The sequence below is a fragment of the Pelobates fuscus genome, chromosome 5 (genome assembly GCF_036172605.1).
Source record: "Pelobates fuscus isolate aPelFus1 chromosome 5, aPelFus1.pri, whole genome shotgun sequence".
Taxonomy (NCBI): domain Eukaryota; kingdom Metazoa; phylum Chordata; class Amphibia; order Anura; family Pelobatidae; genus Pelobates; species Pelobates fuscus.
In genome coordinates, this window is record NC_086321.1 from 332,243,979 (window position 1) to 332,267,085 (window position 23,107).

A 23,107-nucleotide genomic window follows, 5' to 3' on the forward strand; every position below is an offset into this window, starting at 1 on the left:
GTGTCCGTGTCCCCATGGCTCCCAGTGTCCCCTAGTCTCCCAGTGTCCCAGTGTCCGTGTCCCCATGTCTCTCACTGTCCCTAGAGTCTCATTGTCCCCATGTATCCCAGTGTCCCCAAATATCTGTCTCCCAGTGTCCACATGTCTCCAGCTAGTGTATCAGTGTCCCCATCTCTCCCAGCCAATGTCCCTAGTGTCTCAGTGTCCCCATGTCTCCCAGTGTCCCCTAGTCTCCCAGTGTATGTGTCCCCATGTCTCCCAGTGCCCCCAAATCGATTTCTCCCAGTGTCCCCATATCTCCAAGTGCCCCCAAATGTTTCAGTGTCCCCATGTCTCACAGTGTCCCCATGTCTCCCACTGTCTGGGTCCACACGTACCCCCATGTCTCACAGTGTCCCCAAGTGTCTCAGTGTCCCCATGCCTCCCAGCCAGTGTCCCTAGTGTCTCAGTGTCCCCATGTCTCCCAGTGTCCCCATGTCTGTATCCACAAGTGCCCCCAAGTGTCTGTGTCCCCTGGTGTCTCACAGTGTCCACATGTCTCAGTGTCCCCTTGTATCCTAGTGACAAGGGAAACATTGAGACATGGGTACACGGGGAGAAATGAGGACACTGAGACACTGGAAGACTAGGGTACTGGGCGTCCAATTCTTTGGACAGACATGCCCCCTTTTTGGGCATGTTTGCCCCTTTTGGCAGTTCTGGTCACGTGATTCTCGACAGTTGCCCACCCTTTTACCCCGCCCATTGACTTCCTGCTTCACTGGACACTGCTGTTAGGGGGTATGGATTTACTTGAAAGATGAAAGCATAAATTATGTGTATTAGCATAGAGTATGTGTATTCTTATAGCTGCATCCTTTGATGCACCATCTCCATCAGGTACATGACGCTTGGGAGGTAGGACTGTTTTAGTGTTTTTGGTCGATAAGATTCTGTAATTAGGCCCCATCATAATTGTCAGCACCAGGCCCACTGGGCTCTTAATCTGGCCCTGGGGGTACAGTAGAAACATCGGAATGCCACCTTTACCAAGGGGGCACAAGGGCATTGGCAATACTATGCAAGCACACACACAAAAATAAAAAAAAAGGTAAAGCCTACCACAGAGCACTGCCGGACTGCCCAGCAGCCGGGACGAGGGAACAGATAAACGCTGTCTTAGATAGGCTACTATAACCAGAGGCTCACTAGGCCAGCTAACAGATAGACCCCGCGCAGACAACTAAAATGGTCAGAGTGACTAGACAAGGCACAACATAGACACCTTAAGTGGCACTAGGCCTGAGCCCAAACCACACACGGCACTACTCACACAGACTACCCATCCCATGTCCGGCCACCAGGTCCAGGACGACCCATCAACTTTGTGTGTAGCATAGGATTGAACAAATACTTGTCATGTATGTACCTATTGGTAATGTATTGTACCCAATCTATTGTGTCCACCGGGTCCTGGTATTCACCCCTCCCTCTCTTCTTTTTGTACCCAACTGCCTCTTCGCTGACTCAATAAAAAGTAACAGCAATCAGTAAAACTGGTAAAAAAAAAAAAGTCAAGGAGCTGATATAAGATAGATAACAAGTCAAAAAGAGGAAAAAGGTAAAAACCAAATATGTTCAAATAAGTTCAACTTCAGTCCTTCCATGATGAATAAAAAAAAGTCCCAAACCTACTAGTTAATAAATAGGGCTTATAGAAACACTGTGGCACAACGTGCTAGAGTGCTATAAAATGGGTATGCACTGTAGCAATGATAAAATTACATCTTAAAACAGTATAGAACTTAGCAAGTACCTGTGGAAGGTGTAACAATATAGCACATACAATCCCCAAATTTTTCTTATAGGATTCCACTTTATACGATGTGATTTTAGAGGATCCATAAAAACTTGTCTTTGCAATGCACACTTGGGTTGGTGGAAAGCTGGGAGCAACTCTTCAAATCACAGATTCTGATTGGCTGCACGTTTTATGTACTATTGTTTTATCAGAAACTGCCTCTTAGAATGAAAATTGTGATGCAATTCAAAGATGTCTACCTCGACAATGAAACATTGACATATCTTCAAATGGCATATTGGTTGATGAAGAAAGCAGTTCAGTAGATAAATCCCTGAGCGGAAGACCAGCCTGAAAATCTTCATCTTTGTAGATGAAGCTAGGGAACTCCAGCCTCTGATAAAGTGACCTGTGAGTCACGAAATGCGTTGGGCAGAGTTTGGACTGAATACCGGCGGTGAATTATTGTCCAGCAAAGAAAAAAGGATTTGGGGCACACCCGAAACATGCATTCTACAGGAATGGTGCTGCCATAGTGACCAATATTCATACATGATACAAATGAAGAATATTGTCCAGCTCTATTTTTCACATTAGCTATAGCTGCATCTACAAGTGGTGAAACGCAGGAGACCGAGCACTGGAAAGCACAACGGTCCCAACATAGGATTTCATGGACCCTCCATCCCATTCTAAAGATCAAGCAGTAGGGAGGGTTTTGTTATTTTCTTGAAGGGACAGCGTTCCATGCAATGCTATCTTGATTAATCTTGAATTTTATTCTTACTATTAACAAATTATTGTCGCTAGAGAGAACACTATGCTCTTTTTGTATTACATTTTTTTAGATATCCGACATACAGATGAACTTCTTAAGATCTACTAGCTATAATATGGTTTAAAGTAGAATACTTCATTCATTATTTTGGATTATATGTACTATGTTGTTACACCTTCTACACTAAGTACTATATTATTTCGCAAGAGGTGCTTTTATCACTGTATATATCCATTTTGAAGTACTCTAGCATATTTTGCCGCAGTGTTTTTTTTTTTATAATCCCTTTTATTTATTAACTACTAGGTTTGGGACTTTTTATGCATCTTATAAGGACTCTATTGGAACTTATTTGTTTTTTTTTCCTTATTGACTTGTTATCTATCTTATATCAGATCCTGTTTTTTAATCAGTTTACTGATTGCTGTTACTTTTTTTTTTTTTTTTTTTAAATTCTTTATTTTTGCGTGCAAGAGATAAGCAGATGCGATTACATTTGCAGTGCCCCAACGGCATACACTCATTGTTATACATAGGTTGTTAAGTTAAGAGGCATAGCATAGAGTTACTGTGCACATTTTTATATTGTCACGATATATAGTCGAGTATGTGTCGCTTGTGTGAACTTGGTGTAAGCATATAGTGAGTCAGCGCTTGAAATCAGTCACCCCGAGCCATCAGAGACTGGTACTCCCATGTGTGCATAGCAATAAGTGGTCGAGTATAGTGCTGTGTTGTATGCATGGATACGGCCTTGTGTAGGCGTTTAATGTGAGAGTGTTCCCCCAGGCTGTGTACATATGAGGAGACATGTCTGCTGTCATGAGGGTAAGGAAGAGGTCATCAGTGACATGCAATATCAGTCCTCAAGCACTCTGTGGTCCCCACATGGTACGGGAGGCATAGAGACTGTAGTGGATAATCAGCAGTTAGCGTCTCTGAGCATGTTCAGGATGGTTGTTGCCGGTATATCGGCCTCGGCTTGGCATGTGGAAGTCCTTAAATGTGGGTGCATGAGGTGACATTAGGTTGCTCACGTGAGGCATATTCGCCCATAGTCCCCTTGATCTGTAGCTTGTTGTTCTCCCTCCATGAGCCTTTCCCCATCCTGCTGCGTGTCCATAGTCGTGGCTTGTTGGTGGTCTTGGGCTGCTGCTGGATATGGGATGCTGTTTGGTGGGTTGATTGATGGGGGGGGGGGCGTTGTGTTTAGGGTTCCGGCCCTCGGTTCTGGCAGAGGGAAAGTAGCTCTGCGCATGGCGCAGGTGGTAGTAGCTATGGTGCTGCTTTTCGCTGTGCCTCTCCCCCCTCCTTCTCCCATCTGCCACTGGGGGTAGGTGTCTCTTAGGGGCCCCGCTCTGCCTACTCACTGTGAGGTGCCTGGCATGTCTGTTCTGCGGGGATCAGCAGTCTGTGTCAGGCGCCATGAGGCAATGTTGTCACACGCGGCCTCCGCCATCTTAGATGCCGGCCGTCTCTGCGAGGACTCTGAGTGCGGCCACGGGGTGCGGACCGGGATTACCCCCCCGGTCCATGGGGGGGGGGATCAGGGCCAGGTCCGTTCCAGTGCAGCGTGGCTATCGGGCTCCGGGTGGCAGCATAGTGGAGCGGCGGCCGTCCACTCCACCCACCGCCCAGAGAGCTCCCGCCCGTTGCGGCAGAGAACTCCCCTCCGGGGGACTAAAACCCATCAGGCAAGCCTCTCCCCGGTCCGGTGGCCCCCATCCATCGAGGGTCGCAGTGATGGGTACGTTGGATGAGTTTAATCTGTAGTAGTAGTGGGCTTATAGGGTCATTGTGTGCGGGAGCTGATCTTCCCTGCGACCGCTCCGCTCGGCGGTCCGGCCCCGCCCCCCGATTGCTGTTACTTTTAATTCTATTTTAATTACTGTCAGAGCTCCCTTTGTACCCAACTGGACCCCTCATTCCTACCGATGGCATGGAAGACTGCTGTGCAAGTCATGATGTGAATACCATTAAAAGTAGCCAATAAAATTAAAGAATTTCTCTCAAGCCATATGATACGTTGGTAATAATGAACGTAGGGCAAAATTAAATGTTGTCACCAAAGTCCATTTTTTTAAAAAATTGTACTTGACTTTCCCTTTAGAATTCTGTTTTTTTATTCTTAGGTCACACCTTTGTACTCTGTGTTTTGTGCTGAATTTAAGTGTACTCTGTATTTGTATATTTATAGTACCATACAATTAGTGCAAAATGTACAACTCTGTCAACATTTGGGAGGATCTTCAAATTCATCTTGAAATCCTCCTATGTAATGATGTTTTCAATGAAAAATGCCAATAACCTGATATTTTAAACATAGCTAAATATAGATTTTGGACCAAAACAAAAGTTAGGAGCCCCAAGAGCAAAATGACAAACCAAGACAAATATTTAAACCTACTTGGTCTCATAGAAATGGCACTACTTCTGTTTATTAGATGAAAATATAGATCTAATGACATTCGTTAAGCAAGTAGGGATGACAATAAAATTGACGATTTACTTATTTCTGTAAATTATTAAATATATGAATGTACAATCTCTATACTCTATGTATCATAAGGTGGATTTATAAAAATCTTACTATGTATACATAGTAGCGCTATTGAATTCCAGAATATTGCCAAATGCTTTGCTGAATACACAAATGAGCACACAGATATATCTAATGCTTAATACTATGAAATTGGATCTTTCATGGTACACACAATTTAGGATTATATTAAAGAGCATACATTTCTTACATTGCACAAGCAAAAATGATAGAAAATGATAGATTTTATAGTAACGCACTTTAAAAAGTTGCCCCCTCTTCCATAGAAGGATTAAGGTCCAACGGGGCTCTAGGCAGATGACATGTTTGCTGCCCCCTTTGTTCTTCAAATAGGAATGGTGAATGGGACCAAGTAAATACATGATTTCCAGGGCCCCTGTCTAACTCTTGGGCACTAGGTGGCTGCCTAAGGCCACCTTATGGTCTCACTCCGCCTAACAATTCTTTGCTTAGAGATCTGAGGATTGCTGAGGGTTGAGTTACAAGGGAGGGCATAGGACTTCTCCCAAACGCAGCGTGTTAATGTCATTAGGGAGACTTGCACGGCAGGACCAATTAGAGATGTGCATGGGCAAAAAAATTGGTTTGGTTCGGCACTTCTGAAATTCGTCACATCGGAAATTCGGTACTTCGGCAATTCGGACATTCGGAAGCATCCGAATTTCTGAATTGCCTGAATTTAAATTCGGACCGAAGCGAATTGCACATGTCTAGGACTAATTATTTTAGCGAGATGCAGGATAAAGTAAGAACCAGGATGTATGTAACAACCAACGGATGTCCGAGAATGGCACCCATAGAGCGATGGACACCAGGTATATACAACAATAACAGCTTTAAAAGCAAATAAATATACAATTTAACATTTGATAAACTTAGGAGCTGTTGTAACTTAAAGTGAACTTGGCGTGACAGGTTAATACTGACTGGTGTTGCAGTTACATTTCGCAATTTGTTTTTAATTTCACTACAATTTAATGTTTAATGAATAAACCCTTTTGACTACAATCAAGTCTGCTGGAGATTCGATAAGGTGGGTCCAAGCAAATCAGCACTGCACATATACTTAACCTATCTCTACATATAGTCTAAATATTACAGTATATGCAATCTCCATGCTTTATCTGTGTAATAATATTACGGACGGTAGGTATATAATAAATCTTTGGCAAACACCGTCAGAATTATTTACTAAACTGTGAATTTTTTTTTTTTTATTCTTTATTTATAACACAGTTGAACACCACATGTACAAGAAATATCGAGACATATAACGCCACCTGAATATATGCAGGAGCCAAGAGGAACATAAGGCACATTATATAAAGCATATAATAAGTCTCTTGCAGCTTCGTTGATGTCGTTGGCAAGTTGGTAGCGAGGCATGCATATGAGTGCGTAGTGTCCCTCCATTTTCGTATACATAAAACTCAAAAAGAACTGGAATGGCTATAGCATATGATATACATGTCATTGAAAATTATACATATGTAGTCACATATCCTTCGGGCTTTAGAAAAAACCTTGTCCAGCCTCGCCTATTGGGACGCCTAGTGGTGCGATCGCACATATCTAAGAAAAGCTCCATGTAGTAGTGTCCCTTTCCAGACAGGACAAGGTCCAAGCCAAGATTGAGGAGGAAAAGAATATGAAGCCATTCAGACGAATAGAAAAAGAAAGGGAAAAGGAAGGAAAGACAGGAAAGACATAGAAAAGCGGGGACAGGAAAGAAAATAGAAGGAATGGCCAGGAGGGGAAAACAAAAAGGGGGGGAAGGGGAGGGTAGGTAAAAGGGAGGGGATGTTAGTCACGTGTCCCCCGACAGCAGCTCGTGAAGCAGCGCCAATAACCTCAACTTTACCGTGCCGTACTTAGCCCAAAATCTCACTTCCCCCAAAAAGCTTGGCGTATCCCGGAGGCCGCCTAGTGGGAGCCTCAATATTCCCTCTAAAGGGAAGTAAACCATGCATACATCTGTCCTGCACACAATCATAGAGGGAGGGGTATGGAGGCCCACGCCTAGGTCCCGTGTGCCCTAATCACTCATGCCACTGTCTATCCAAGGTGCCCAAACCTTATCAAATTTAGCAGTTGTGCCCCTGACCTTTGCTGTGAGTTTATCCATAAGGAATGTATCCTTAATCTTCTGTAGCACTGCCTGAAGACTAAACTGTGAATTTATAGGAATTTGCAAGGGGAAATTAACGTGACTGTGCACTACATTCCTAGTACACTGAGAATTGTCAGAAATTTTAAGTAAATTTCAAATTTAAGGTTATAGTAGCTGAACTGGGTGCATAGCTGACTTGAGAACATTTGCAGTTTGGCTACTTTGGCCTTAAATTTGAAATTCACTTTAAATTACCCACAATTCTCACTTTATTAAATAACCCTGCTAGTTGGTACCACCTCACTCTTTATGATCTGGTTTGAACTCACTTTCTTTCCGTGACTTGGTATGTGTTTGTCATATATTTATATGGTCCTGTGTGGACGTCACATTCCAGTGGAATTTGCCACTTGCGTCACTCTCCAGTGATTACGCCACAGTAATGGCAGAAATCTCTGTGTAATTAACACAAGATAATTAGTAATGTTCAGATTGAGATTAGAATGTTTGTGGTGTGTTGTTATTATTATTATGTGTAAACAAATATTATATACTAAAATATTTTGCATTGAAGAATACAATCTGTACAATTATATAATATATAAAGGGCGCAAACTTCGGAAAAAAAACCCTGAAATGTTTTTTTGTTTTTTTTTTAACTTGTGTCCTGCACTGGTAGGCTATTGATGTAAATGTGGATATTGTATGTATAGATTCTAGCCTAATCGCTTTTTCTTTGTCTTTCATATATTTGATTGTTGTATTGTGTCGTAAATAAAGTTACTATTATGTACTTTTCAGTAGTTTAGGTGTGCATCCTGGTTTATTATTAAACAAATATTATATACACACAAATTGTGGAGGGGCAAACTCATGGAAAATAAATTGCCTAAATTGGCAACGGTCAAACAAGTAAAATTAAATGTAAAAATAATTGCTTCAACAAATTACTGCATAATTTACACTATGAGCACCATAACAACTTAATCTGAATGTAGTTGTTATGGTGCCAGGAAGTCCTTGGCGTCAGCTTACCTTTAAAAGTTAAACCGTTCAAGAATGGTTTAACCTCAAAGTCTTCTCTCCAGTGCTGTTTGGCTCTGTTCTGTCTGCTGCTCTCAGGTTCTCTAAATCAGGAAGCCTTGGACTGCCGCAGACAGGAACATCGCTGATTGGCTGAGAGCACCAGCCGACACTCTAAGCCAATCAGTAGCTCTCCATTCATATAAATTACGCACATAAAATACATATATTTCTCAAGCCTTTTTGTGAATAGGGAGTTACTGATTGGCTTAGAGCAGGTGTTCCCAACCTGTGGTACACGTACCCCCAGGGGCACAATCCAGTAGCACGACTGGTCTCCTTCTAACTTGACGGAGTGCTGGGAGGAAGTGAGTCGTGCACTACCTCCCAGCTCAAAGCGAATCTGCCGCGATGGAGGGGGAGCCGCAGGAAGGAGGGGGATAGAAACATAGAATGTGACGGCAGATAAGAACCATTCGGCCCATCTAGTCTGCCCAGTTTTCTAAATACTTTCATTAGTCCCTGGCCTTATCTTATAGTTAGGATAGCCTTATGCCTATCACACGCATGCTTAAACTCCTTTACTGTGTTAACCTCTACCACTTCAGCTGGAAGGCTATTCCATGCATCCACTACCCTCTCAGTAAAGTAATACTTCCTGATATTATTTTTAAACCTTTGTCCCTCTAATGTAAGACTATGTCCTCTTGTTTTGGTAGTTTTTCTTCTTTTAAATATAGTCTCCTCCTTTACCGTGTTGATTTGTGGGATGTGCAACAAGACTCTTACACACATCAGCCTCAGCCATGGAAGCCACCCTCCAGCACCTACAAGGTAAGAAACTGGAGTGTGGCTAGAATTGTGACTTCTATGTTTGTTTTTTGTATCTGTACATCGGTGTGTGCCAGTGTGTGTATCTGTATGGGTGTAATTGAGTGTGTATCTGTATGTTTGTCAGAGTGTGTGTATCTGTATGTGCGTCAGTATGTATCTGTATGTGCCTCAGTGTGTATGTGTGTATCTGTATGTGCGTCAGTGTGTATCTGTGTTTCTGTATGTGTGTCTGAAAATCTATATGTGTGTCAGTGTATCTGTGTGTCTGTGCAACTGTATTGTGTCAGTGTTTGCATCTGTGTCTGTGCAGCTGTATGTGTGTCAGTGTTTGCATCTGTGTCTGTGCAACTGTATGTGTGTCAGTGTTTGCATCTGTGTCTGTGTATTTGCAAGTATGGACGTGTGTGTCTGTAAATCTGTATGTGTGTCAGTTTGCATCTGTATGTGTGTCAGTGTGTGTATTTGTATGTGTGGCAGTGTGTATCTGTGTTTCTGTATGTGAGTCAGTGTGTGCAGGGCCGCCATCAGGGGGTGACAACCATAATGGTTGTCACGGGCCCGGCGACCCTGGGGGGCCCGGCCGCCCGGGCCCCACGTGTAGCAGCGGAACTGCGGCGCCCTTAGGGCCACCCGATGGGCCTCATATCTTCAGGGGCCCGGTCAGCGCTGTGGCCGTGGTATAGCGCGACCGGGCCCCTTTAAAAAATAAATTGCCGCCGCAGCGCAAGTGCTGCTGGGAGGAAGTGGTCACTTCCTCCCAGCTCACTCCGCGTGGGAGGAGGGAGCGCCCGCCCGCGACAATGAAGAGGGAGAGCCAGCCGACTGACAGTCCCATCAGCCCCAGCCAGCCACCCTCCTGCAAAGACAAGGTAAGAAACAGGAGGGTGGCTGGAAAATGAGCTCTGTGTGTGTGTGTGAATGTATGTCTGTGTGTATGTCTGTCTGTCTGTTTGTTTGTGTGTATGTCTGTCTGTGTGTATGTCTGTCTGTCTGTCTGTCTGTGTGTATGTCTGTGTGTATGTCTGTCTGTCTGTCTGTGTGTATGTCTGTGTGTATGTCTGTGTGTATATCTGTCTGTGTGTATGCCTGTCTGTGTGTATGCCTGTCTGTCTGTCTGTGTGTATGTCTGTCTGTCTGTTTGTTTGTGTGTATGTCTGTCTGTCTGTGTGTATGTCTGTCTGTCTGTGTGTATGTCTGTCTGTCTGTGTGTATGTCTGTCTGTGTGTATGTCTGTGTGTATATCTGTGTGTATGTATGTCTGTGTGTATGCCTGTCTGTTTGTGTGTATGTATGTATGTGTGTATGTATGTCTTTCTGTGTGTATGTCTGTCTGTGTGTCTGTGTGTGAATGTATGTCTATCTGTATGCATGTCATTATGTGTATGAATGTCAATGTATGTATGTATGCATGTCATTATGAATGTGTGTATGTCTGTCTGTATGCATGTATGTCTATGTGTATGCATGTCAGTGTATGTATGTCTGCATGTCATTATGAATGTGTGTCTGTCTGTATGAATGCATGTATGCCAGTATGAATGTATGTCATTATGAATGTGTGTATGTATGGATGTCAGTGTCTGTATGAATGTATGTATGCCAGTATGAATGTATGTCTGTATGTATGTATGCATGTATGTCTATCTGTATGCATGTCATTATGTGTGTATGAATGTCAGTGTATGTATGTCTGCATGTCAGTATGAATGTGTGTATGTCAGTATGAATGTCTGTCTGTATGTCATTATGAATGTGTCTGTGTCTGTATGTCCTTATGCATGTGTGTCTGTATCTGTTATTATGTGTCTGTCACTATGTACGCCTGTGTGTCTGTATATGTGTGTATGTCTCAGTATTTGTGTGTCAGTATGTATGCCTATATGCGTATCAGTATGTGTGTCTGTTAGTATGTATCAGTGTGTGTGTGTGTGTGTATCTGTGTCCTTTTGTATCAGTGAATGTGTTTGTGTCTGTGTGTGTATTCCTGTGGGCGGGATTTGGAGGCGGTCTCTGTGGGCGGTTTTGGAGGCGGGCCCCCAGGGGCCCAGACCCTGAGCTCAGTTAGGGGCCCCAAAATTTCTGGTGGCGGCCCTGAGTGTGTGTATATACATGTGTGTTAATGTTCGCATCTGTATGTGTGGCAGTGTTTGTATTTGTATGTGTGTCTGTATCTGTATGTGTGGCAGTGTTTGTATTTGTATGTGTCAGGATAGGTAGCATTGTGTCTGTACAACTGTATGTGTGGCAGTGTTTGAATCTGTGTATCTGTATCTGCGTCAGTGTTTGTATCTGTATCTGCATGTATCTCAGTGTGTGCATCAGTGTTTGTATCTGTGTACCTGCATGTTTATCAGAATGTATATCAGTGTATCTGTGCATCTGTACGTGTGTCAATATGTGTCTATGTATCTGCATGTGTGTCAGTGTGTGTATCTGTATCTCTTTATCTGTGTGAGTGTGTCATTGCTTGGATCTGTGTGTCTGTACATCTGTATGTGAGTCAATGTGTGTGTCTGTGCAACTGTATGTGTGTCAGTGTTTGTATCTATGCATCTGTGCATGTGTATCTGTGTTTTTTGTGTCAGTGTTTGTATCTGTGTCTTTGTGTGATTTTTTGTCTATGTATCTGCATGTGTGTCAGTGTGTGTATCTGTATCTCTGTGAGTGTGTCATTATTTGAATCTGTGTGTCTGTACATCTGTTTGTGTGTCAGTATGTTTATCGGTGTGTCTGTGCAACTGTATGTGTGTCAGTGTTTGTATCTGTGTGTCTGTGCATCTGCATCAGTGTTTGTTTTGTGTCAGTGTTTGTATCTGTGTCTTTGTGTGGTTTTGTATCTGTATCAGTGTTTGTATCTTTGTACCTACACGTGTCAGTTTGTGTGTCTGTGTATCTGCATTTGTGTCAGTGTGTCTATCTGCAAAATGAGAAGCAGGGAGAGCCTGGGGCAGAGGAGAAGCAGGAAGAGCCTGGAGCAGAGGAGAAGCAGGGAGAGCCTGGGGCAGAAAACAAGGGAGTCTGGGGCAGAGAAAAGCATATGAATTTGAAATAACAGCAACTATATTAATAACAAACATTTCGCTAAAATGAGGAGTACAATTTATGGAAATGGGCTGCCAAGGGGTACTCAAGTGAAAAAAAGGTTGGGAACCACTGGCTTAGAGCATTAGATCACTCTCTTTGCCAATTTGTGACATCCTTGTCGTCTGCAATCTGAGGCTTCATGTTTAAAGAATCTGACAGCAGCGTCAGGACGGGTTGAGCTACATTGTGCTTGAGAGAAAACTTTAGTGGTTCATCAATGTTTAAATCCTTAAATGAAAGCTCAAGCCAGGGACCTCCTGGCTTCCTAACAACATCATTCCGATTAAGTTGTTATGGTGCCTAGAGGATCCCTTTAAAAAAATAACATTTCGGTCATCGCAAAGGTGCAGGCTTTATCCAAATTGGGGATCCAAATGTTATTATTTTGAACTCAATTTACAGAAAACAGAAAAATTAGGTGTCCTATCCCACCATCCCAATTTAGTTTCTGATGTCCCAGATACAAGGACACAAGAGAAATGTTCTCAGTCAGCATGATGGGCTGACCGTACTAGGACCATGCAGAGAGTGCTCCACCAAAGCTCTCTGCATCGCCTGCCCTGAGTGGGGCCAGCTGTGAGTCAACTGGTGTGACCGTTCTCAGATACTTCTAAAGCAGACGTCCCTACTTCCGCATTATGCGTTCAGTCCAAGGTTGGACAAAATGAATTTTGATATAGCTGAAGCGGAATATCCCTCCCCCCCAATTTTTTGCAGGTTGGGGGTATCATCTAGTAGTCTGGTGTATGGTACATTCGCAGTGCTGTAGTTCATTGAGGAGCTCCACATGCTCCCTTGGGATGTTGGCTGTTCCAGGAGGTTTTTTTTTTTTAAAAGCTGACCTGTGGCGTGGCAGTGAGACCTCTTGGTCAGTGCTCTGATTGAAGGCCTAATTTGCCTTACTTTAGTATGAGCGCTGGAAAACCAAAAGGACAAGTGAAGAAAGGGATCCATAACTGCGCAGAGCAGGCATAAGGCATTAATCTTTATTATTGCACAAGTTACCATACAGTATTAAGGATTTATTCACTGAACCGAAATGAAATATTTAATCCACAATAGCCAAAAAAAAAAAAAAGGTTCGTTCCACACGTGTTAATAATTGCACAAACCTCTCTCAGTTCAGTAATGTCCTGTTTATTTCATTTTCACTTGGCCCATACAGGTGTATGGGACTAGTAATTTTATTTTACGCTTTATGTGATGGAAATTTAAGGACACCCACTTTCTCCCCCTAAAAATGTAAGTATCCATATGTTCTGCCTTTTAATAATACAAATAATAAAGCTCGTTTTTTCTATCAACGTGAGAGCAGCTGTGCACATGTGAGCAGAAATAAGAATAGATTGTTTATTCCAATTTATTTATGCCACCATCCACAGCTCTGCTGTAACCATGGCGACAGAGAAAGCCATTAGGTAAATGCCTTATCCCGGCACGTGACGTCACGCGGCGACAATATCAACGTGACACCCGACCCTCCCTTTTTGTGTGCTCGTGACGTCATCACATTCGGAGCCGCTTCCCGTGACCGCACCGGTGACGTCAGAGACGGATAAAGATGGCGGAGCAGGCTCCCGGGCGCTCGCTGGGCTCCTACTCCCCGGTGGATTACATGAGTATAACCAGCTTCCCCCGGCTGCCCGAGGAAGAGGCCGGGGGGGAGCCGGGGCCGCGCGTCGGGGAGGAAGACACCTTCCTGGGGGAGCATGACTCCGGTAATACCCTAACATGGAGACACGGAGCTGGGCTTTACCATTATTATTACTATTAATATTATTATTACTATTAATATTATTATTACTATTATTATTATACCGGGCTCACAGTGGGCGATAATACAGTGCGGCAGCATCCATCCAGGATACAGGCAGAACCAGGGCAGCATCTCTGCATCCATCCCATGTACCTGGGCATCCTTTCATACCGTGTACCAAAGCATCCCTTTATCCATCTCATGTACCAAAGCAACTCTCCATCCCAGACACCTATGCATACATTCTATGTACCTGGGCATCCTTTCATACATAACGTGTACCAAAGCATCCCTTCCTCCATCTCATGTACCAGGGCATCTCTTCATCCATCCCAGGCATCTCTCCATCCATCCCATGTACCAGGACATCCCTTCATCCATCCCATGTACCAGGACATCCCTTCATCCATCCCATGTGTCAGGACATCCCTCCATTCATCCTATTTACCAGGGCATCGCTCCATCCATCCCATGTACCAGGGCATTGCTCCATCCATCCCATGTACCAGGGCATCCCTCCATCCATCCCATGTGCCAAAGCATCCCTCCATCCATCCCATGTACCTGGACATCTTTCCATCCATCCCATGTACCAGGGCATCCGTCCATCCATCTCATGTACCAAAGATCCCTCTATTCATCCCATGTATCAGGGCATCCCTCCATCCATCCCATGTACCAGGGCATCCCTCCATCCATCACATCTACCAGGACATCCCTCCATCCATCCCATATACCAGGAAATCTCTCCATCCATCCCATGTACCAAGACATATTTCCATCCCAGAAATCTCTCCTTTCATACCACATACCAATGCATCTCTCCATCCACCCGTGGTATCTCTTCATCCATCCCATGTACCAGGGCATCTCTTTATCCATTCCAGGCATCTCTACATACATCCCATGTACCTGGACATCCCTCATAACAGGTTATCCTTCGATCCATCTCATATACCAAATAATTTCTTCGTCCATCCCATGTACCAGGCCATCTTTCCATCCATTCCATGTACTAGAGCATCAGTCCCATGTACCATCCCATGAGCCAGGGCATTATTTCCATCCCATGTACTACAGAATTTCTCTACCCACTCATGTACATAGGTGTCCCTCCATTCCACATATGGCATCCCTCCGTGAGTCCATCCATTCCATGTACCAGATCAGTATTTCCGTCGTATGCAGCAGAACATTATTTCCATCCATCCCATATACGAGTACATCTATCCATCCATCCTTCCATCTTACCACAGCATCTCTCCAATCTTTGTACCAGTGTATTCCAAATGCATCTATGTATTGCATGTACCATGGTATATTCAGTGCCACTCTCCATCCATCCCATATATCATTGCATCTCTGAAATACATGATTCGTATCAGTACATTTTCTATGCATCTTAGTCTGCCATCCCACTAACCAGCTTTAGTGTGAAGTAATTTGCAGAGTAATGTTTAAAGGAACACTCAAAGCACAATAACCACTAGAGTGTACTGATGTCACTCCGTTAAACAATGATTAATAGTGTAATTTTATTGACAAAATATTGCAAACTTTTCTTATCTATTCTGTTTGATTGTTCTTTTATATCCAGTTCAACCAGAAATTCACCTTAATCTTTATGTATGGTCATATGGGCAGGACATGAAAAGTGCTTTCCACCAGTATTTAAGATCAGCAAGGTAATCAATTCAAGTAGTTATTTCGGAATACTTTCTTAGTTGAGCAAGGGGCTCTGTCACCTTCTGGAGCCTTTTAAAAATATGCAAAGACTTTCGACGGTGACTTCGCCGCTTGCAGAGCAGTGGCCCAGCTAAGGGAACACGGGAAGGTTTTACTTTTCTGAAGCTGTCCCTCATGGCCACTTCCAAAAAGACCCCTGATAGTAAAATTTCTGCTTGCAGAGCAATGTCCCTGCCAGGGGTGCTTGGGAAAATACGTTTTATTTACCTGAAGCTGTCCATCCTGACAGTTACCATCTTCATCCAGTGGAACCTCTTCAGCTCCTGATGCTTTATCTGCTAGGAACCCACATCAGTGCTCTACTCATGCGCTAATGCAAGAATTCAACACTCATGACTATGGGGGATCCCGCGAGACCACAGGAGCCTCTGTAGACTATGCCATTTCCTCGCAGTCGTCTCTAGTGACGGCTTTGGGAAATGACAAAACTTGACGTGGTTGCCCTGTTTGTTGTTTAGTTTTGTTAGGTGTAAGAAAGATACATAAGACAAAGCAGTTATTATTTTGTCTTATGATATCTTTTGACTGCTTCGGAATTTCAGTGTAATTTCAACACAGTCATTATGTGCATTTCATAAAGATTTTTTATTTTATTTCCCTCCTGCAGTTGATGAATTCTACATAATACCACTGCCGATTAGCATGAATAAATGGTACTTGACCGAAAGGGGAGCGGGCTATATTCACATAAACACATAAGGCGTTCAAACTTATTCACTAAAGGGATAATTGTCAGGAATTCATATTGAATTTCAAATTTAAGGCCAAAACACCTGCAGTGAAAAATTCTCTAAGTCAGCTATGCTGCCAGTTTGGCTACTTTGCCCTTAAATCTGAAATTTACTTTGAGCTCCTGACAGTTCATACTGTAGTGAATAACCCTCTTTATGTTTGTGGAATGAGTATTAGAGTTTCTCCCTATATCTGATTTTCAGAATTCTTGCTTAATTTTGGCACTTAATCGTATCACATCTTCAGCCAAAAACCAGAACCTAAGTTAACAAACAACATATAATTCCTATTTTTAATTCCATTATATGTTAAAGAAAGTTATACAACAGCTAATGCTTCCATCATCGCTGTTGACTAATTAATTAAACCAGTTATGCCAGCTTTAGCAGCAATGACACCAACCGTACGTACGGTGTAATTATTGATTGGCTCTCATGGCAATGTTGTGGAAGTTTCCCAATTCCTCTTCGCAGAGCTGCTTGTTTGTGATGTAGGTTGTGATGCAGTAAAGCATTCCCACACATGACACACTTGTCCAGAAAAACATGGTTCTGGAAACTCTGCCACAGCATGGCTGACTGTTCTTAGAATAACACTCTTAATGGATTATTTACTAACGTGAGAATTGTCTTGAATTCAAGAACTTCAAATGTAAGGCCAAAGTAGTAAAACTGGATTGGTTGACTTGAAGCATTTTTCCAGGTTAGCTGTCCTGGCCTTAAGGGACACTCCAGGTACCCAGACCACTTCTGCCCATTGGAGTGTTCTGGGTGCCAACTCCCATCACCCTTAACCCTGCAAGTGTAATTATTTAAGTTTTTATAAACTGCAATAATTACCTTGCAGAGTTAAGTCCTCCTCTATCAGACAGCCACTAGAGGGACTTCTGTGTTCTTAGAATAAGAAAAGTGTTTTAAACGACGCTGGACGTCCTCACGCTATGCATGAGGACCTCCAGCGTCGCCGGAATCCCCATAGGAAAGCATTGAATATTGGTTTCCTATGGAGAGGTCTAATGTGCCTGCGCGGCCATTGCCGCGCATGCCCATTAGGTCTCCCCCGCCGGCTGATGGCGGTGGAGGAGCGTGGGCGGAGCCTGACTAAGCACCGAGGGACATCTGCACTGAATTCAGGTAAGTCACTGAAGGGGTTTTAACCCCTTCAGCAACATGAGATGGGGGGTGGGATGGAGAGGGGCACTGCAGGAGTCTGCAGTGCCAGGAAAACTGATATTTTTTCCAGGAACTGGAGAGTCCCTGTAAATTTGAACTTCACTTTGCAATCCCGACAATTCTAAATTTAGTAAATAACTCTGTTGACGTGGAAGACAATCAGGGTTATTCACTAGAGTGATAATTGCAGTTTGCAATTTGAGGTGAATTTTAAATATAAGGGCAAAAATAGCCAAACTGAACGCAGAGTTGATTTGGAGACTTTTTAAAATGGTCTATTGTGGCCTAAGTTGTGAAATTCACTTTGAATATCTGGTAATCCTCATTTTGGTGAATAACTTTGACATTTACATTCCTCCAGATGTAACAGTGTCTAATGTTGTCTTATCTTACATACAGGACTTTTATTTTTTTTTCCCTGTCATTATCCAAGACTATAGATGAACAGTCACATACAGGATTATTCACTAAAGTGAGAGTTCAAGGGGAATTCACAGTGAATTTAAAATTTAAGGTCAAGATAGCTGAAATTATAAAAATAACAATTCTCTACGTCAACGATGCTTGGGTTTGGCTACTCTGGCCTTAAATTTGAAATTCACTTTAAATTCTTACTTTAGTACATAACCCTGATAGTCTTATTCACTGTAAATCTGAATGACAAAACTAAGGCTATAACAGCCATGAATTACAAAGCTGGAGATTTTTTCCAAAGCAGCAATTTTTGCCTCAGTTTTGCGATTCCGATTTCATTCTCTAAAATTTGAAATTTAATAAGTAGAATGTTTGCCTTTCTTTGGCTGATGAGAGAGAGTTCCACAGCTTTCTCATGTTGTTGTTTTGGTCTTTGTGATTTCTTGAATTATTTCCTGCCTTGTACCTGAATAGATTTAGCTGTATGGCCACTTCTGAAATGGTTTATTACTGTCTCAAATATTTTCTACTTTGATAGTATGGGGGTTATGTAAAAAAAACAATCACATTTATTTTATCATGTTTGCGACAGATTTGTGTGAATACACCATTTTCTTATGTAAAACTGTTACTCTACATTTAAACATTGGTGACTTTTTTTGTTGTAATAATCCAATGTTTTGGGCACTTTTTGATTAGTATTTCTGATTTTTCAACCTTTTTTTCCTCCCTGTTGATTTTACCATTAATTACATTCACAGAATAAGACAAGTCAGGGGAAAAAAAAAGACAGTATTTTTTTTTTTAATGTAAAACAAAAAATAATATTGTGAAAGTTGGTTACCTGTCTCAGAAAATCTGCCAATTTGATATTGGCGGGAAAAGTTTGTCATAAAAAAAGTGCACTTTTTTTTTTTTTTTTGACAATCTTTATTTTGCGTTTTCAAAAACAGGAAATTACAGAAAGAAGAGCACAATAACTTTGAGTTAGTGTCACGTTCCAGGGTACATTCAAGAACCATATAAAAATCACATTTATAATACAGTAAAAGGTGCACTTTTATACCTCTATGTTATATATTGGGAGCTACACATTTGTGAAATAAAAAAAAAAAAAAAAAAAACAAGAAAAAATTATCAGTAATATAAAACGACTGAAGAATCACAGTACGGAATATTTTGGTGCAAAAAAATAAGGGAATGAATTGACAAAAGTAAGAAAATTGCCACAAAAACATCTTATAAAATGAGGACAACACCTTTTACATGTCATCCTCTACGTTTGTCACTGTTTGGTGAAGCTAAAAGGCTGGTTGACTGACTCTCATCAGACCTGATAGTTTACTAAGGTACTCACACACCTGCCCCCCCCCCCCCCCCCCCAAAAAAAATACCTTTTACATTTGAGATAATATAATCCCCACAAGGGTATCCAGAATCTGGTAGTTAAAGGAACAGAACAATATTTCAAAACATAAATTTAGTAGAAAGTATTAAGGGAAACGGATACAATTTAACAGCAGTGCTTTTAAAACTTCATCATTTAATCACCAGTGACTTATGAAGGCTTTATTGTAAACTGCCAAAGAGAGCGCTGGTAGGAAATTATATCAGTGCCCGTTAATGGACTTGTGATGGCTACCTGGATAGGGTATTGGTTTAAACCTTATAATAAGTGTGGATGGCCAATATTGCAAACAAATCCTATAAAGATATCTTTGAATATATATATACAGTGGGACCTCGGTTTAGGAATTTAATGCGTTCTCCGGGACGTTTCTTATTAATATTTGTAAACCGAAACGCGGTTTCCCATAGGAATGCATTGAAAACCAATTAATCCGTTCTGGAGGTCAGAAAAAAGTCAAAATGAGCTGGCATGGAAACCAACCCACAATGCAGAACACACAATAAAAGGCATGAAAACGACGAAGCTTAGCTCCCTACTTTTCCACCGCTTGAGAAATGCACCAAAAAGTCCCAAAACAACTGCAAACAATTTCCAGAATGGCTCCAAAACTCGATGCAAAAGGTGTCTTTTAGATAGATGGCTTAAACTAAGCTAAATCTATCTCTGTCCGTAACAGGAGAACAAATCCCATCTAGTATTCTCACCACTCACTATCCCACAGATCACAATAAATCTAAAATAAGCTGAATGGGCTACTCACAGTGAAGCACTCTATTAGGTCAGTATTAAATAACTATGTAATCTTCAAGTGTCTTATTAAGGGTCCAGGCCCAGGGAAGGACTGGTACTACCTGTACTGACCAACCCTGATTTGGTGTAGCTGCTGTTAAAGGGTTTATTTTAATCACATTATCTTTTACATTAGTAAACCTTTTTCACACCTGAAGATTGTGTGGTTGATTACCTAGCGCACACATTATGTGACTAAATAATGTGGCAATCCTTATTGCTTACCTACCTACCATCCATCCCATAAGTTATGTACTTAAGCGTGAATTTAAAGGGAAATTCAAATTTAAGGCCAGAGTAGCCGAACTGAACGAATAGGTGATTTCGAGAATTTTTCTAGTTCAGCTATTGGACCTAAAATTTGAAATTCACATTGAATTCTCACTTTAGTGAACAACCCTGTTAGATACCAATATAAAATATAGCACATGCCATAACAGGTAAGATATTTGGGGTTCTGCAGTGCAGAGCTGAGCAATGAAAGGTATACCAAAGTTTACATGTCCTACCTTAAGCCTCGCTGATCACTATAACAGTCCCTGTGAAACGGCTTTGTGCTTGCTGCTTGTTTGTGTTTTAATATCGTCTGCGCCCTATCTGTACATCTCTCCCCTTTCTGCGTCACTGTGATGTGGTGTCTGAAGCTTGCCATGCAGTTAATGCCAATATCCTCATATCTGACTTGCAAGCTGCATTATATTTTTTTATGAGAGCAAAATAACGATCACTGGAATGCTTAGAATGCACAAAGATGATTACCTCCTCAGAGTATTCTGTAACACAGGTACGCTCTGTGCTCACATTCACAGACACTGCACTGCATAGATCGCATGTACAAAAACAGCACATATTACAGATACATACTGCACTGCATATATCACATGTACAAAAACTGAACTGAATATATCACATGTACAAAAACTGTACTGTATATATTACAGATACACACACAATGTGTCACACACTCATAGGTACACATATTGTACTGTATATGTTACAGATACACACACAATGTGTTGCACACTCATAAGTACACATATTGTACTGCATATATTACAGATACACACACAATGTACTGCATACTCATAGGTACACAGCTCTTGCCGCACCACTGGGGGTCATTAGCCAGCCCGGAACAAGAAGTAAAGTAACTCCATCTATACACCAAAACTGCCTCATTAAACTAAAGTTGTTTTGGTGACTATAGTGTCTCTTTAAGGCTGAGTGGACTGATTCTTATCTCTGATTCTTATCTCTCCCCACCAACCTTTAAGCTCAAAAAGGCACAATGTAAGTGCTGAAAATGGGCATATTCTGCGTAATGGGAAATGGGGCCAGGGTACACGTAGCATCATTAACACTACAGCGCACTGAAGTGATATCAACCTATTGGTCCTGTAATGTTTTGTGATTGTCTCAGTTATTGTTAAATGTCCCCCTTAATATTGTAAAGCGGTGTGGAATAAGCTGGCACCTTTTATTGCCAAATATTATATTAAGGCTTGAAGTAAATCTGGAAAAAAAATTCCAAGTCATGTTCCCAGTTCAGCTGCTTTGGTCTAAAATGTTAAATTCTGTTTTAATTAATTTTGAATTCCCAACAGGTCTCACTTTAGTAAATAAATCCTGACTGTGTATAATACAGATACGCAAACTTGTCTGCTTCAAATACAGGTAGTACTTAGCACTGTTTATACTAGAGCTAAGTAAGGGTTAACATTGGGGATTTACACTTGAAATCTGAGATACTCCGGAGGACATTTGCTAATCTCAAGACTTTATTATACATTTTAATCTTTTGGGGAATGAGATTTGGGGACAGAGATATCTCCGGAATAGAACAGGTGAGACGGACATATACACAGGTAAGTACTTTTACTGGAGAGTGGAAAAAACTGTCAGAAATCTGTGATAAGGCAACCTCTCAGGCACTCCTGATGTTTGGGACTTCATCTCCCATAATGCTCTTACATCTATAATGCTAGCAATGCATTAAGGGAGATATAGTCCACATCATCTGGAGTGTTGAAGGTTGCCTACCCCTGTAGGGGGGGGGGTTACTAAACTACACATTGTAGCAAGGTTAGTAAAATCCAAATGTTCTATTGTCTCTACAGACCCAGACGCCTTCCTGAAATCTGCCCGTCTCCAACGGCTTCCCTCCTCCTCCTCTGAAATGGGGAGTCAGGATGCTTCCCCTCTCCGAGAGACAGCCAAGGATCCCTTCACGTCAGATTGCAGCTGCCGCCAAGATGGCCTCACTGTCATTATCACGGCCTGCGTAACGTTTGCAATGGGAGTCACCATAGCACTAATCATGCAGATCTATTTTGGAGATCCCCAGGTACGACAATGACATTGGGTTTCAGGTTGATCCTTATTTTATGTTCTACATAGTTCAGTTAATTGTATTTAATGAAAGATAAGATGCATGAATTTCCAGATCTCAAAGGTTTCTTTATGCACATAGTTTTTCCGGACTTATAGAGCTCTTGTTCATGTGCAGAAAGATTTTCAAACACTGTAGGTCTCTTGTGTACCAAGCCTTTTAAACCTCACACATCTCTTCCTCTTGTGTACAGAGTTTTCTAAACCTCATACGTCTCTTTTGCATATGTGCAGAGGTTCTGAGGGGCCTCTTTTTCAAAATGCATATTGTGACTAAAACTCCCACGTATGTATTGTTTTTTTTTTTTTTGTTTGTTTTTTTAATAATCCACATAAATACAGTAAGTACAAAAAAAGTTAATGGGGATACAGAAAAAAGGAAAGGAGCTCTGTGGAGCTACATCAAATGCAGTTTAACATTATTACATTGGAAAATATTTCAAAACATACATTTAGTATTTTTACATATTTCTGAGGTATGCAATAGAGTATACACCAAAGCTTAAAGAATCTAAAATTCTTTCCCTCTT

General features: G+C 41.8%; 1 protein-coding gene across 1 annotated transcript in view; it reads left to right on the top strand.

Moving 5' to 3' along the window:
- The first annotated feature begins 13,730 nt into the window (after positions 1-13,730).
- GGT7 (gamma-glutamyltransferase 7) overlaps positions 13,731-23,107 on the top strand; it is a 40,148-nt gene continuing 30,771 nt past the window's right edge. The window contains exons 1-2 of the mRNA XM_063453255.1: positions 13,731-13,887; positions 22,307-22,533. Coding sequence (XP_063309325.1) covers positions 13,731-13,887; positions 22,307-22,533 — 384 coding nt within the window. The remainder of the gene's footprint in view (positions 13,888-22,306; positions 22,534-23,107) is intronic.